At 42.0% G+C, this 17,596-nt stretch overlaps 1 protein-coding gene across 9 annotated transcripts in view; it reads left to right on the top strand.

Annotated features, from left to right (window-relative positions):
- The window catches only part of DOT1L (DOT1 like histone lysine methyltransferase), a 102,100-nt gene that overhangs the window by 44,846 nt on the left and 39,658 nt on the right, over window positions 1–17,596 (top strand). For 8 of the 9 annotated variants that reach the window (XM_034755628.1, XM_034755631.1, XM_034755625.1 and 5 more), the window contains exons 8-10: window positions 8,783–8,838; window positions 12,359–12,438; window positions 16,065–16,133. In XM_034755628.1, coding sequence (XP_034611519.1) covers window positions 8,783–8,838; window positions 12,359–12,438; window positions 16,065–16,133 — 205 coding nt within the window. Of the gene's footprint in view, window positions 1–3,314; window positions 3,402–8,782; window positions 8,839–12,358; window positions 12,439–16,064; window positions 16,134–17,596 lie in introns of those variants that run through there. The other variant, XM_034755632.1, reaches the window with a different exon arrangement.

Below are 17,596 nucleotides of genomic sequence, written 5' to 3'. Positions count from 1 at the left end.
ACTAGGTTTGAAAATTTTCTCGTTTTTACTCGCTCTTTTTTTTGGCTTCTAACATCTTTTTCATCACTAATCTGCTGACAGTATATGTATGTGTATCTCTAACCCTGACAAGAATCAGATAATGAACAATTTCCCCCAAAGTCAACATATCTTAGCTAAGGATATGCACTTCTTGGTGGATTGCAATGGACTCTTTCCATAATGCTTGTGGCATGGACATTGGGTAACGGAAATGAGTCCCAAATCCTTCTATATTTAGTTCTTCCACATGGCAACATGCTGAGAAGCCATCTTGTCTTTGGCAGTAAGACAGTAATTCCATCTATTACCTCTGTAGTAATACAGGCTGTTACCACCGTGACTAGAATGCATTGGAAGGCACAAGGCTGAAAAGCTTCATCTGAGTGTCTGGAATGTAGTGGTGATAGGCAATGCAACTGCACTTGAGAGCCCTCTTTTGCTTCTTGTAAAATGGCTTGGTTACCACCACCCGTTATCTCCGAGAAGGAGCGCTTTAGATGTTTTCAGGGGGTTCTCGAGAGCCCAGTCGGTGACAAGCATCATCAATATGACTAAGGACTGGAGTAGTTTGTGACCAACTAGATTTTAACTATCAGAGGGGTAGCTGTGTTAGTCTGGATCTGTTAAAAGGAACAGAGAGTTCTGTGGCACCTTTAAGACTAACAGATATATTGGAGCATAAGCTCCGACGAAGTGGGCATTCACCCACAAAAGCTTATGCTCCAATACATCTGTTAGTCTTAAAAGTGCCACAGGACTCTCTGTAGATTTTAACTGTGTAAATTCCATTCCATGCAACTGGATTAAAAATTATAAAGTTAAATATTTTCAGAAGACTAAAAAGTTGGGGGGGAGGAAGAGGGAAAGATTGGCAGAAATTCATGGGAACAAGTCTCTGATCCTAGCTGCTGCTTTGTATGAATTATTTGGACAGTGGTATTAAGTTCATGCATATCGTTGCTGCCTTGCTCCAAAAGTCAAACCTGTGACAGACACGAGACAGTAGTAAATCCTGCTGTTCCTCCTGCCTGAATTGTTTTTTTTTTTTGTTTTGTTCACAGCTAGGTATGCATAGTTCGAGTCTAGTGCAACTGGCTCTGTGTTTGTACTCTGAAAAATGACTGACAGAATAACATCTTGGTGTTCACATTGACTCCATATCCAGTGTGCTCCGTTTACAAGTCTGGTGATGGCTCTTCCCTAGTCCAGTCCCTCAAATGTGGCCTGGAATTTGAGAACTAAATTGTTCTCTCTTCTGGATGGAGCCTCAGAAGCAGCAATGGATTCTGAAATCAGAACTCAGTTAAGAATTCTGTTGATTCACAGACCTAAACAAATAAGTAAACAAAATATCTAGGTTGCTCTTCTGCATTCCCATTGCATTTGGTCTCCAGTGCTAACAAGAATAAAAAGGAATAAAATACGGTTTAGTGAGAAGAGTCAGCATACAGAATTTACACAGTCAGAATACCTACAGAGGCAGATCTGTGGAGTAAGCAGAGGCCATTTTAACATTGTCACTTTTCAGTCGATAATTGCATTGTAAAGTTCTCCAGCCGGTGCAAAACATCTTGAGGCATTTTGGAGTCCAAGGCACTTGCTGAGCTACAGCTGCTAATAATGGGTTATCACTGAAACTTGAAGGTATTTTGGGCAGGAGAGAGCAGAAGACTGGAGAAATTGGAGGAGAGAGGTTGCTCTTTTCTCTCTTTTCTGTGAAAATATATACCACTTGGAAAAACCCACCATCTGTGGCTATTAGTGCCTTCACATTGTTGCTTAGGACACCGTATCCCGCTGTGGGTCGCTTGAGTCTTTTGGACAAGAGTGTTCCGCTACAAACCTAAACCCCATTCATTATCTATTAATTCTTTGTTTTTGACTCTAAAAGAACATTTTCTAGGGTCTATTTCCATGAAACTGGAACGAGTTCCTTGAAAGTTTGCAAGGTTAGTTTCAAACTTTTTTTTCAGGGTAACTGTTGTCCCAAGGAAATAGCGTTTTTCTTAGGTGATTAGAACTGGATAATTACATAGTCTTTCTCAGGGAATTTCTGCACATGGTCAGTTATCAAACTAAAGCTTTAAAAACTCCGTATTGCAGTTAACACAGACATATGGTACTTCATAGTTTCCAAATGTAAATATCCCCATGTGGATCCAAATTCAGAAGAGTATCCAGGTATATAGGACATAACATTTGAGGAGCCACTTAGAAAAAAGTGCCTGAGTGTTCTTCCCAGAGTATCTTTGTATTGAGTTCTGTGTCCTCAAATGCCTCCCACCTGTTGTCTTACCATTTCCCTAATAGGAAAGGGTTCATTCAGTGATACGTGTACATCAGGAGAGGAGTTGTGTGCAAATTTGCAAAGCTGGCTGGGGAAAAGAAGATGCCAAATTCACACGTCTAATTTTCAGTATGGGGAAAGGCTTAGCTTTTTCTGGTTTGGTGTGGATTGATGACAGAGCAATTCCCCTGCTCTTCCCTTCTGCCAGAAAGATCTTGCTCTAGCCATAGGGGAAAATTCTTTCCAATGCCTGAGCCTTGGCGTCAAGTGAAGGAAAACATGCAGACTCTCAAGGTATGGCAGGGGTGTAGGTCAGTGTTATACAGTGTGTAATCTTTCCTGCTCCCACCTCCAGGGGAGTTAAACAAGTTTCCATGGAGTCCAACCGTAGCCATTTGTAATCCCCAAATCCCTGCTGGACTGTAGTGGTGTTTTGGCATCCATATGGCAAGAGTTGCTCCAGAGTTGCCTTAATGAACTTTTAAACCCAATGTGAACACTGGTGTAAATGTGGTTAAAGATGAGGGTAAAACTAGGGTTCACTTTTATTTTGCAAAACCTTGTTTGTCTGGCTTTGGCTTTTTAAAATCAAGAGAGGATTGGATCATAGCGTTCTTTATCCAGCCTTCCCAACACTTCGGTATGGGAGGTCCGAGGGCTGGGAATGGAGAACAGGGAATCCAGATGAGACAATCGTAGGACTGGAAGGGACCTTGCGAGATCATCTAGTCTAGTCCCCTGCACTCGTGGCAGCACTTGTGTATTATAATATATGTCTGAGTCTAACTTTCCAAATTTCACTGAGACTGAAGATAGGTCTAATGGTTGCTTGGAGTTGTGCACTTGATTTATCCCTCTCACTCAAGCAGACTGTATCATAGAAGGAAATCTCACTTGCCTAGGTATTTACTCACCCCGTCCCAACCCCACAAATGAGCTTGGGTGCATTAATATGTGTAGTCCCTACAGCAGTGTCTTTTCTCCCTCTCTCTTGTAGCCTGCAGGCCTCACCTAGCTTTTCTGGTAGGCTTGGGTGTGTCCTGGATGCCATGTGTTGCCTTTTTCACAAAAGTCTTGCTTCAGAACAAAAACAGTGAGTTTTGTACACCACTAATCAGTATCTCAAGCTTCCTTGATATGACTTGCACTGATGTATTTTGTAGGCACATAACTGTCATTGCCTGTGCTTAAAAGCTTCCATTGCCTAATGGTGAGTTCTCTGCAGTAAGGGTGTGGGCAGGATGTGTATTTGTCCTAGATATTTTTGAATGCCCTATTTCAGCGGGAAACTCAATGTTTTGGTATTTGAAAAGCCCTCCAAACGTCCCCTGTGGCTTTGACATGATGCCACGTTTCAGAGGTTTGGATTATTGCCTCTAGTTATTTTTGCAACGAACAGGAGCTTAAAAATAACCATGTGTACTTTTCCAGGCAGAATTAACTGTTTTTGTGAGCCAAGCACTTTGCCCTGAGACTGCTAGAATGAGACGTTGTGTATTTATGGCATTGTGCAGTCAGAGCTTTACCACAGAGCCTTCCAACGCAGGTCTGGGGAGAGAATGTTAGCTGCTGTTAGATTTTGGAGCCCAGAGCTCTGGGAAGGGGAACTTGGGCTTCAGAAGCAGCTGTTGTTATCTGTTATAATGAATATAGACCTGCAGTAGCGTTTCTTGTTGCTTCCTATGGGCGTGACCTGCCAGTTTGCTTTGAGTTGGAGACATCAGCTACTGTGAACAATTCCTGCAGTCTCTGAAGAGCCAACCTATCTGTCTGAAAACAGGAGGGAAAACCTGCCTTTGCTTCTAAATTTAGAAACAATGGGGGCTGGCTGCTCTCTGAAATGGATTTTAGTGAGCTAATTATCCGTTTAGATAAAGCAGGTCCCCTGCGTTGTCTAATCAGATGAAAATATCTGCATTACAGATGGTCCTTTCCATTCATTATTCACTCACTAAGGAGATTAAATTTCTATGTGTGAGAGAGAGCACTGTGGGGGTGGGTACACTGATTGGAAGAGACAGAGTGCATCCCTACTGCTGCTGTTGCCATCTCACACTGACAGGCTGTGGTTTTCCTGTGTGACCTCGACCGTACAGCATTCTGTACTTAAGCTATGCAATAACCCATCAGAAGCTGGCTGTGTAGCTGTTTAATTACCCGGGAAGAGCTCAAATTTCCTTACCGGTTCTTGTTCCAAATGAAACTTGGATTCTTGTTTGTGCCACTTGTTTTGGGTACTGTTGGGAGATCTCAATTTGAGAGTGATTTTGGGGATACTTGCATTCTCCCTTGGGGCTGGTGAAGGTCATTAGCACTACTAGGGAACTATGACTTGAGGGATGATGGGTGGTTAGCTCTCTTCACTTCCCAAAATAATAATTAAAAAGCATCTCATACTATCAAACTTCGCAGCAGGCAGTTCTCCCGCCTTGTTGGCTGGAGGGATACTGCTACAGTAGGGATATAAGTCCATAAATGGTTTGACAACGACTAAGAGAGGATATGATTGAGGTCTATAAAATCATGACTGGTGTGGAGAAAGTAAATAAGGAAGTGTTATTTATCCCTTCTCATAACACACGAACTAGGGGTTACCAAATGAAATAGGCAGCAGGTTTAAAACAAACAAAAGGAAGTATTTTTTCATACAGCGCACAGTCAACGTGTGGAACTCTTTGCCAGAGGATGTTGTGAAGGCCAAGACTATAACAGGGTTCAAAAAAGAACTAGATAAGTTCCTGGAGGATAGGTCCATCAATGGCTATTAGCCAGGATGGGCAGGGATGGTGTCCCTAGCCTCTGTTTGCCAGAAGCTGGGAATAGGTGACAGGGTATGGATCACTTGAGGATTACCTGTTCTGTTCATTTCCTCTGGCGCACGTGGCATTGGCCACTGTTGGAAGACAGGACCCTGGGTTAGATGGACCTTTGGTCTGACTCAGTCTGGCTGTTCTTATGTTCTCACGCATCACATAATTTCCACACTACTTTTAAATAAGTGGTGGTGGATCACTGGTGCAGAGTCCCCTTCCTTGCTTCCATATTGAGAAATGTACCAGTTACCTACTAACTGGAGATAAGAAACTTTTATAACAGTGGTTCTCAGCCAGGGGTCTGAGGCCTCCTCGGGGGCTGCAAGCAGGTTTCGGGAGGGGGCAATGAAGCAGTGCCAGCATTAGACTCACTGGGGCCCAGGGCAGAAAGCCGAAGCCCTGCCACATGGGGTTGAAGCCCGGGCCCTGAGCCCTGCCCCCCGAGGCTGAAGCCGAAGCCTGAGCAATGTAGCTTTGCGGGGGCCCCTGTGGCATGGGACCCCAGGCAATTGCCCCGCTTGCTACCCCCTAACACCGGCCCTGGCTTTTATATGCAGAAAACCCGTTACTGTGACACAGGTGGGCCGTGGAGTTTTTATAGCATGTCTGTGTGTGGGGGGGAACTCAGAAAGGAAAAGGTTGAGAGCCCCTGTTTTATAACACAGTTGGGCCACAGCCATATTTAAACATGGCTATTTTTGTAGTGTAGATGAGGCCAAAATGACTACCTCTTTTAATGGCAGTTTCCCATTTCTGGTGCGGATTTTACCCAAGCACTGGCTAAATGTGGGTTAGCTTCTACAATATAAAAATAACCATGTTTGAACATGGTTCGCTTGAATTATAATATGGCGGCTACTTGGCTGGGTAGACAGGAAAAACATTTTCATGTTTAACCCTGGTATGTGGCTTATCAGAGTTAAAACATAATTCCTTCATTTGGTTAAAACACTCTCTTTTTCTGTTTGCATAGGCAAGATGAATCGATATACGGTTAGGTCACAGCCCTTTTTACAGGCTGTGTACATTTACTTGAAATGTAATCAGTTTAAATAAATAAATAATTTAAACATAGTTTCAGATGCTACTTCCAGCCCTGAGTCCTCCAACTAAATGGTTGGCTTTATAGTCTGTGCTTTCTCTCGGGGTTATTCTTGGAAAGGTCCACACAAACAGGAGAAACTGACTAGACGTGGGGAAACCGTGAAACTGACTCAACACACATTGATGTCAAATGTACAAAGTAAACAGAAACAGAGACTTGTTTTGCCCTCTGTCTTTTAGTTAGTCATTTGAGATCTAACCTCTAACAATGATAGATAAGACTTTCAGACAGAAGTGTGCAAGTCTTTCAGACAATTAAATGAAAGTGTCCTTTTAGGTGGTGGCGGCAGAGCCTAAAAAATGTATGTACTTAAGTGTGTGTTTGACTAATGTATTTACCAGCCTCTCTGGTGTCGCATGATTGTTTTAGCCTTTAAAAATGTTCAGGAGTTTTTGGCTTAGCTCCTCTTCCCATCTGATTCCAATTCCTAAAATGAAGTTTATTCTGCAATAAGAGAGCGTGGATTTAAGGTAGAGTTAACCTTGTATTTAACGGAACTGAATGATTATAAAATGGGTTTGTAGGCATTGTGCTTACAATGAGTATTTTAGCCTAGAGGTTAGAGACAGAAATGATAGCTCCATTTGCATTTTGGAGTTCGTCTTCTGACCAACTGCTTTCATTTATAAAGCTTCTAATTTAGGGCTGTAAGAATCTTATTCACTCTCTTACCTTGGAGTCTGATTGATGTTTATCCCCTGTTACACACTCTTATTGTTGCTTACTGTAAGATTTTGCAAACTCCTGCCCTCTACAAGTGGAAGGGATCCCAGCACTGTTTTAGTTGCTGAGACTGTATACCACCCGCTGTAATACTGTGAATTACTGGTGTTGGGAATTTTTGTGGTTCATCTCCACATCAGGAAGAGAGGACTACTCTATTGCCCTGTCTATGCTTGGGGAATTTTCTAAAAACTTCCCACCTCTGACAACACTGGCTCAGCTCCACTGGTATTAGTGATGTTGGGCACCCTAATATAGACAAGCTGCTGGTGTTTCTAACATCACATCGTTTAGATAACTCTGCACAGAATTACATAATCATGTTAAATATGCCGACAACCCATCCAGCGCTCCCAACATGGTTAACACCAAGGGGAGCTGTGCCAGTATTAGCAATTCTGGAATTCTTTTTAGAGACTGTCCTCAGTGTAGACAAAGGTCTATGGTGTGGTCTTCCTCAGGGATAAGAAGGCCTTAAATTTTGGTGGAATTGGACTTAGACTCTAAACAAATCACAGAAAATATAGACCTGATATTTTACCTGAGCCAGTAGATATTCAGTAGTAGAACAGTGTCCAGTGGACTCCGCTAGGGATCTTGAGTATAGTGAAACTCTGTTTACAATGAAATCGAATAAAGGTTCCGTGTTTCGATGCTTGTAGTGTGCAGACTGCAGTTCAGGTTCCATCAACTCAATGTGTTGATTTGGGAACAGAAGTAACTTTTTATTTATTTATTTATTTATTTATTTATTATTTATTATAAGGTTCTATTGTATTCAGGGAGGCTTGAATTTTATAGGAATCGCTCCCAGACTGACACCATATGTAATACTGGTGGCTACAATTTCTAGAAAATCAGATGGCAACTCAGGCAGGCTAAGATAACTAAAAGGCTATGACAGCAACAGTAAAGTATTAACAGTTTGGATTTGGACCGTGGAGTCTGCTGTCCAAAGCAAGCAAATTGTTCATTGGTACTTGGCTTGTGTGGGTGTAGAGCAAACTGTCCAATTTTTGTTTCGTTGTGAACTTCACGATATTGCAGTGGAACGGGTGGCCTCTGGAATGGAGTATACTAGACATCTATCATAACCAGCCCCGTTGGAAATACTTTCCTTAATTAACCAAGTGCAGCTATTTTAGTATTTGCAATATTCCATATTGTAATTTCACGGAATACTACAAGTTAGTCTTTCAAATATCAAGGTAACTTAGGGCAAGTCTACATTAGAAGTGCTACTTCGGCTTAACTGTGTCACTGTAGCGCCTTTGGTGAAGATGCTCTGTGCTGACTGCAGTGGAAGTCAATGGTTGCTGAAGACACTCAGCGTCCCTGAAAAATCAGGTACTGGGGGTGTCAAGGTGAGCACCCAGCCATTGAGGAAATCTAAACTAATGGACATGTTTGCAGATTTTGGCCTAAATCTTCATGTTTCAGTTCCCCATCTGTAAAATGAGAAGATGCGTTCATTTAGAGTATGTGATGAGCTTGGGTACTGCAGTGATAAGTCAGTAGAGAAGCCTATGAGTCAATAAAATCTTTTGTGGTGTTGCAATGTTTGGATGGTGGGCAGTAACTGATTAGCTCCTCCTTGAGGGTAAAAGGACATCTGGATATAGGGAGTGGGCAGTGGAAAGGGAGGTGTCTCCTTGTCTTGGGGAGTGAATGGAGTTGTTTGAAGGGATGTGGGGTAGTTTTCTCCCTGAGGCATTTCCTGAAGATTTCAAGTGGCCCTATTCATAACCACCATCACTGAGTCTAGTATGTTAGCCTTGCCATGTACAAAGCTGAAAGAGACATTCAAATTTTTGTCTATTTTTTTTTTTATAGCTGGAAAGAGGTGACTTCCTCTCAGAAGAATGGAAAGAAAGAATTGCAAACACAAGGTACAGTAGAACAGTTGCTTGTGGCTTTATGAATTTGTAATATTTGTCAGTGTATCATAATGGAAATTGGGAGAATGACCAACTCGTAATACAGAATTTCCATAGCTAATATTTAAAGCGTATGTGTGAGCTTCCATGCTAGCAGTATGGGGAGCCTGATATCTGACTGGAGGAATAGGTTTTCATGCATTCCCAGAAGTATTAATTGGAGTTCCCAGCATAAATTCCTCATGCACTGCTAGAGTAGACCCCTTCTGTGTTTGCATTTCCTTTAGTCTGTCAGTGACTCTTGCATAAGCACCAGCTTGGGTGGCTGGTACAACTGCTTACCTTGATGGTAAGGCTGAGCTAATTGAAATTGGGTATTCTGTTGCATTGATCCTCTTGGATAGTTGAATATTCACCCAAACTGAAGATCTGTATATAGAGATGGAGTCGTTTTTAAACTGCAGCATACTGCTGCTGAAGAGGGAAATGTCACGGTTCAAAACACTCCTAAATTTTTGTGAAAGGTTTCATGGTCATAGGGCCTTGTTAGTGGATGCTAATCATGAACCACATGATGGATAGAAAAGAAACATTTAATGGCAGATCTGCTCCTAGACCACCCCCTTTCTTGGAGAGATGGAAAACAGTTGACAAAACGGCTCATTGAAAATCTTCAGGGCTGTGGCAAATTATGGACAGTTTCCAAGATCATGTTTAAGAGCACACTCAGGAAAGGCGTCTGCCAGGCTGAATTTTGTCTTATTATGTATCCCAATTAGACTTCTTGGGCTGCCTTTTAATTTGTGGGCAGACTTATCCCAGCCATGCAGTGTGGTGTGGTTTTGCTTTTGCTTGATTAGTTGTTTGCATCTTTACACACACACACATCCCTCTATACCCCTTCCAGCTCTCTTCCATTTCTTTGGAACAGTTTTTAATATAGGCTTTAGGTTAGAGCTCTGCAACCCGATGGAACCTGATTTCCAGTGTTGGCTCGGATGGGGCTGGCTCTCCTCCGGCCCATGGGGTGGTGCAGCAGTGGCTACATATCCTGCTTCTGCTGGCCACTGTTATGTAGCAGCAAGCACACTGCAGTGGACCGAGTGCGCTGGGGAGTCACGGCACATCTCACTTCTGCAGCACAAGCAATGCAATGGGGGCAGCTGCTGGCAGGAGCAGGGCATGTGGCCACTGGCTCATGCACCCACTGCCACACTGACTCCAAGGACAGAAGGAGAGCCATCCCTGGGGGAGGAGGCAGCAGCAGCATGAATGCATCAGGTTCAGGCTGGAAATTGATTCGACCCTCTCGGGCTTGGGTTCAGATCAGGCCTAGCCCTGAGCAGACCTCTGCTATAGATTGCCTCCTATTGCACATGGAGACACTGGTAGATCTGTGGCAGTAAATGATGGCTACTTTGTGTTACTTTGAATAGCATGCAGTTGATTGTCTTCCTACCAGCTCACAACCATCCCCTCCCTCCCACAAAAGTTCTTAAAGCAAAAAATTAATTTTTCATCCTCAAGCTTAGTCATTTGAGTTTTTGTGAATGCAAATTGATCAGCATCTGCTATTTTAAAGAATTTTTTGATTGATCAATTGCTATTTTGGCCCAGCTCAATTTCCTAATAAAGTGAAATTTCCCCCTTCGTTTTCTGTTGTAAGCAGTGTGAGCGTCCTAGGTGATGGCCTTCATGATGATAGTAGCCACTTGGATTTTTAAGAGCACTCCTAGCTATTTCGTTTGGTTAAAGGGTTTTATGGCGCCATCCCCGATCCAACAGCATCACTTACCTGATCTAAATTGTGCTTCTAACAAAGCAGATGATAATAAGAGTTCCAAAAGTTCAAACTCTTAAAAATGCATGTTCACTTTTGCACGTGTACAATTCTCGTTCATATTTGAGCTCTCGCTGATGCTTAAGCAAGATGTGTGGCATTTATATTATTCATACTGTCTGCACTTGTGGTTTAGCAGTCTGCACTGAAAAGGCAGTAAACCAACTAAGGGGAAAGTCAAGTTATTTTGGTCTCCAATGTGCATAGTAAATATTCCAGCAGAATGAACATTTTAAAAAAGATTTCATGGACTTTTTCTTTTCCCCTTCTCCCCTTAAAATTCTCTAGTGACTTTAATACATGTGGCCATGCTCAGGAGACTTTTTTTGCATAGGGGTGGGAAGCAGGATAAAAGGAGCCCATACTGGCCTTGCTTGCCAGAAAAGTTTCCCATATTTGTAAGAGCAGGTGTGGGCAGAACAAAGATCTTTTTTTTTTTTTATTGGCATAGATTTTTTTTTTTAATTGTGGCTTTTAAATAGCTTTGGCTACATCTCTTAAACTTAGTGCCCTTCAAGTGTGTGGTGTACGGAGACACCAGAAGGGGAAAGAAGAATCCAAATTAGTTCCACTTGCAAAGAAATAAATTCTTATAAAATAGATGGCAGTGGCTGAAAAAAGTCCTGAAGAGCTTGATCCTGCAAAGCGCTGAATATCTTCTGAGAGGTGTCAAGGATCCTTATTTCCCTCTGAAGCCAGTGAGAATAGAAAACATTTGGAAACACAATATCCGACCCAAAGTTAAATGCTTTAAAAGTTACACCCAGTGTAACATGTGTATTCTCCATTTGTAATGTGTCCTGTTTCTTACTGCTTGTGGTTGAAGGTCTCTTTTTTTCCACTTCATGACACTTTTCATCTTTACATGGCCATGTCTTCTTGCAACTTGTTTGATTTCTCTTTTCAAGGCTTAAATATTTTTGGGGGGCGGTGAGCCCCTTGCAAGATTAAATCCCTCCACCACGAAAGACCTAAATGTTTCCAGTGTAGGATAGAGCCGAAGACAGCCTTAGGGACAGCAAGGCTTGTTGAGAGAGAGCTAAGAGAACAAGATTATCAACACAAATGCCTTAGTATTAACCTGGTGAAAAGGCCTGTAGAATTTCACCATCATTTGTGGGGGCAGGGGTACTTTGTAAATAAATTATTACTTGTAAATACTTCTTCAAATTACCAAAGGTATAATTGGATTCAATAGGTATCTGTCAAGATGGGCTGTCACCACTCGTTAAGTTTGATTTAACAAGTGTCATAAACATGTTAGCAGTAGGTATGTTCATATGCACTATAAAAAGGCCACCAGGCATTATGGAGGCATGATGAACATACTTTTAATATTATGATAGTGAAACTTGCTAGTGTAGTTCTTAACTTATGAATTCATGGTGCAGAAACTGCTGATCTGATGAATGGAAGTGTCCTAATATGATACTTTTTCATATGTAACGTTTCAGCAAATAAGTACTGTGAATACTGACTATTTATAGCTTATTACTTTGTGTAGCGTGCGAGTAGAAATTTTCTGTTTCTCGAGTAAAATAGCTATACGTCCTCAGGGTATATAGCATTCTCTTGTTTCAGAACCATGAGCATCATTCATAGAATGTAGTTGATTGCATAGAGGTAGCAGTGTGTGTAAAATAAGATGCCATTTGTCTGTTCCTATTTAATAACTAGACCATTATCTTGCAGTGTTATTTTTGTGAATAATTTTGCCTTTGGTCCTGAGGTGGATCACCAACTGAAGGAGCGATTTGCAAACATGAAGGAAGGTAACACATCGAACTTAAACTCTTTTCCGTTGGTTTCCTGTTCACTGTGGGAGCTGCTGAATATTCTGCTGTTTGTTTGTTTGTTTGTTTTTTTCTTTTTCTGTGCAGTAGTAGATTCAGGGTTTACTAGCTGCTGCAGCGTGCTGTCTGTTCCTGATTTGCTATCTCTAGCAACCAGCCTCCAGTTTAAAAGTCTTTTGGAATCATGAGACATCCCAGAAGATCTATTGCGTTGTTTCAAATGTTCCTACCATATATGTATGCAAATTGTTTCTATGACAGAAGGGCATTTCCATGGCAGCACCTCTCATAATATTTTTTGAATATTTAATCCTGAATGCGTTTTTCAGCTTTAAATACTCTATTTATATGCAAGTTTGGCAACATCTAAAGCTCAAAGAGCTTTGTTCTGTACTTAAAATAACACTAAGATTATATTTAAAAATTCCTAACCTGCACTAACACCTTAGATCAGTGCTTCTGAAACTGCAGTCTTTGTTGTGCTCTGTAGAAAAACGCACTGAGAACCAAACAGTGAAGGATTGTGGTATAGATCTTTGTCCTACGAATTTGCCCACAGATTAGAAAAGATGGAGAAACCACTTCCCTTGATTAACACTGAAAGTTCTAAACCATTAATCTTTTCATCCTAGTTTGCTTTTCACACTTTACTCAATTTCACTGTCCAAAATGATTGGTCTCATTTCGTTTTGTTTAGTGACTTTTTCTTCTGGTTATTACGAACTATACCAGTGGTGGTATGCTTGGGTTCAGATGTTTCAGGGGGTTATTAATGAGGAAACTGACCCTTCTGCATCTATCTGTGGGGTTCAGATACTCTGTGTTGGTGGTGATGATGTATTTACAGTCATCTGAAGCCAGGTTGTTGGGTTCCATTCTGTTCCTTGTGGTCAGCCACCACAATGGCGACTAATTGGAGATTTTACCTCTTGTCTGAGTAAATAGACAAGGTCTAAATGGACTTGGAGACTGGACTGCCGTCTCTTCCTAAAGGTGGCCCTTCATGTCAGGCCTTAAGGACACTGATGGCTGGGGCAATTTGCATTGCCTCTGCTCTTGCTGTATCTCTTCTGGCAGGGATAAGGTTTCGGTCTCCAAGGGTGTGTTTACATTGCAAACCGAAACCTGTGGCAGCAAATCTGAGTCTGGGTCAACTGACTGGGGCTTGTGCTACAGGGCAAAACATGCGTAGTATAGTGCAGTGGAGACAGTCCCGCTTTGGCTGGAGTCTCGGACTCCAAGACCCATGCCGCTCACTGGATCTCAGAGCCCAGGCTCCGGCTTGAGGCCAGATGGCTACACGGTTATTTTTAGCTCCGTAGTATAAGCCCCAGTCAGTTGACCCAGGCTGAGAGACTCACTGCGCCGGGGTGTATGGGTTTTTGGTTTTGTTTAATTTTTAGAATAGGCACACCACAAGATCAATTCCTCATGTTCAGCTAGTACTAAATTCATTAGGTGAATTGTAGTTTGAGAGGCCATGTGGTCTCATGGATTAGGCATGGCTCTGGAAGCCAGAATCTCCAGACTTCAGTTGTACTGTGCCACTGAGCAGTCACTCAATCCAGCCATTTCTCTTGTTTAAAATGGGGATCGTTATACTTACCTATGTCACGTGGGTGTGGAGTATTAATTAGGTAATATTTGAACATGGAAAGTGTTACCGTTAAATCCCCAGGGTTTTTTTCGCCTGAGAAGTTGGGCTGTAACAGCTAGCAGTTGGAAATGTCCAGCAATGTCATGATGGTCTTTAACTTGGCTGGGGTACTTTTAATTTGATAGTTTGTTCCTGCCCTTCAGACACGTGACAGTTTAACTTGGCTGTGACAAATCTTACAAAAATAGTTATTTAACCACTCTTGTAAGGCAGATGTATAGAGTGGGCTGTCACAGTTCTAAGTAGTTGTGGAAGTGATACTTACACAGGAATATTCCCTGTGGGGCCAAGCTTAGGCGTAAATAAAATAAGTAAATTCCATAACATTATAGCTGTGACCCAAACCAATCAAAGCCAGAAGAGTTGCAGTATGTTTGATTCTCTAGCTTTACTTCAGAGTTGGGCTTTTATTTGTATTTAATTTAATAGAGGCATCATGTGCCAGTAGGTAGGGGTACTGGACTGGGAATCAGGAGACTTGGGTTCTCTTCCCAACTCTAACTGTGGTGACTGGACTCAGTGACCCAGGAGATCCTTTGCGGTCCTACATTCCTAGGACCTTCAGCAAGGCACTTCATCTCTGTGAGGCTCCCTGGTGGTATCCTGGGTTGTGAGGCACCTCAACACCACCTGCCCTTAATGTAAAGCAGTCTTGCCTGTTCCTGTGCGGATCAGTTCTTTGAAACCACCAGCCTCTGGCAACACAAGCGCTGCCTTGTGCACTGTCACTTACTCTGCACAAACTAGTGATGGGAACCCCTGAACCCTGTGAGTGTCCAGCCCCTTCTTCACTGAGTGCTCACTGAATTACCAAGTGTACTGTTCCCAAACAGGTTGTAAGATTCACCTCAAGATCACCACTTCGCTTCACACCACAGCACTTAGATACATTTATAGTGAAACCAAGAATGTTCCCCCCTCCCCCCAAAGATCAGAGATTCAAGTGATAGTGAGTAAGAATATTCGAAACACATGGTTACATTTAAAACAAAATCATAACACTTTCTACAGATGAAACTGTTAACCTCCTGTCTAAAGAAGTCTATTACACCTCTTCCCACCCTCTGATGTTCTCTTCATTTTTATCCAAACCCAGTTAAAGACCCCTTTTTCACAAAGCAAGCTTGTTGTCCATGTACTTCCTCAGTGAAGAGTGCCAAGGGTGTTGTCTTTATCCCCGAATATTCCAGAGCAAACCTTTGATGAGTAAACACCCCCACTCGCCCAAGTCCTCCCCGTACCCCCCGTTACTTCTCTCTCACAATCCTTCATTAGCATTCAGCTCAGACTGTTGGATGGAGAGCCCCTGAGAACTATACAATATTTAATTTACATTTAAACACACAATTGGATAACCTGTTTTTCAGGTGGCGATTAGCCCTAGACACAGAATTTAAGAACATAATTTTCAGTGTATATACACGTGACTCCTTGCATAATATGCATGCTTGGGGTTTGCAATGATGTTGCTGATCAGTGTGACATCAGCTTTTATGTGAGACCTCAGATGACACTCTTTTAGTAAGCTAGAATGTCAATATCACACTCAGGAGATTCCGTTAACCACTCTGCACCCCCTGCGTGCCACTTGCCAGTAACAGGTTCCTGGGTCACAGCCTCTGTGCCTATATTTTCCCCACTGTAAAATGGGGATAATTATACTTTCTAGAATGTTTTGAGATGTGTACATGGAAAGCCTGTCTAAGGGCTGCCTGGTGGTACCCTTATTGGAATAGCCTGGATGTTGTCCGTGGTTATTTTTTTTATATCTTTACCAAAAACAACCCCCCCCCCCCCCAAGCTTTTTTAAAGTGACTCAGTGGTGTTAGTGCAATTGCTCCTGGTTGCTATTCTGGTACAAAGTATAAAGCAGTATATAGCCCCTACTTTCTCCAATGGGTTTTTGTCAAAGAGTAGTGGTAACTGGATCACTTATCTTTTTTCCCAGGTGGCAGAATCGTGTCCTCAAAGCCTTTTGCACCTCTAAACTTTAGAATAAACAGTCGAAACTTGAGTGGTAAGATTGGCTTTTCTCTTTGCTTAAATGTGACTGTCGGGTGGTCAATATATAACTTTTTTTTTTTTTTTTTTTTTAAGGGGAAAAGCTCAGTAGAAAGCTACTATTGTATGTTAAAGTTAAACACCAGGTTGACAGGCGCCTTCCAAATATCAGAGACGTGTCACAGCTCTCGAAGTATTGATGAGACCGTGCATATTAAAGCTAAAGTTTGTCATCAGCACTTAATCTTATCCAACCTGCTGCATGCTGACCAAAATGGCTCCCTCTCACAAACCCTCTGCAAAGGAGTTTACTTTCCCTAAAAACAAACTGCTATAGGAATTCAGATGATAAGGCCTCAGAGGAAATGACCTTCAAATATAGGGTACAGAGAGAAAGTGTGGAAATTCAATTACAGGACCTAATCTCATCCAATTACTAATTTACATGGGAAATATAATATCAAATAAATATGCCTGCAAGTGTTCTAAGCCTGGGCCTCATTCCAATCTTAATGGCTTTTTAAAAAAATGGTAGCTTTTAGGGAAATTCTGTCTACTTAGAACTCATGGCACCAAAATCTGCATTTCCCCGACATAACAGGAAAGTGCCTTCTCTTGCTCTGTGGTCCTTCGTGCATTCATCTGACCAGATTTCCCCAAAACATTTTTATTCACCAGTTTTTGCCCTGATGTGACACAGCTGGCACAGTCTGCCTCCTGTTTTGCTTTGCTTTTAAAATCTGTCCTGTTAAATGCTTAGTTAATAAAACTGCATTGGTGTGGAAGCAGAGAAAGAACTGTCATGCATTGCATCCCCTTCCTGTCAGTTCTTTCTCTGCTTCCACATTGGTGACAGTAATGTTACCTTCTTTTAAAGCTCTTTGTAATCCAGCTTCTTGGGGACTTTTTTAATTCGTTGGGGGGGGGGGGGGGGGGGAATTATTAAATGGGGTATGGAGAGAGGGGAGACTTTGGGTTAAACTAGTGATCATACTGTCTGTATCCTAAACCTCAGATTTGTCCGTATATAATGTTCATATACATTCAGACTCTGTTGGATCAGCGTCTTTCAGCAGAAATAAGTCTCTGTAATCTCTCCGACGCAGTCATGCCATTCACGCAGGCATTTGGTGGTTACAATTTATGTAGATGGGATCCAGCAGTATTCTGTAGCTAGGCTTAAGGCCTTGGTTACAGTCAAAGCTTTAGCCTGGATATGTGACCCCTTTCCAACAAAATTAAGGCCCTGTCTATACTGTTGTAGCTGTATTGTCAGTGGGTTCCTGGAACAAGTTATTTTGGAAGCATAGCTGGGCTCATTGTCAGATTGAAAGCCCTATGTAGCTACTTTTACTCCAGAATGCTTGAGTATCTGCAAGAAGAATAAAAACAATGCATTGTGTATCCTAAAAATGCATTTTGCATGTCACAGATTTTTACCTAAACTCAAGAGTGATATGTGGAAAAAGTACAGAATTA

The sequence above is a fragment of the Trachemys scripta genome, chromosome 22 (assembly GCF_013100865.1).
Source record: "Trachemys scripta elegans isolate TJP31775 chromosome 22, CAS_Tse_1.0, whole genome shotgun sequence".
NCBI classification, from domain to species: domain Eukaryota; kingdom Metazoa; phylum Chordata; order Testudines; family Emydidae; genus Trachemys; species Trachemys scripta.
The sequence above is the reverse complement of the archived record's forward strand: the minus strand, read 5'-3'. Positions and strand labels throughout refer to the sequence as shown.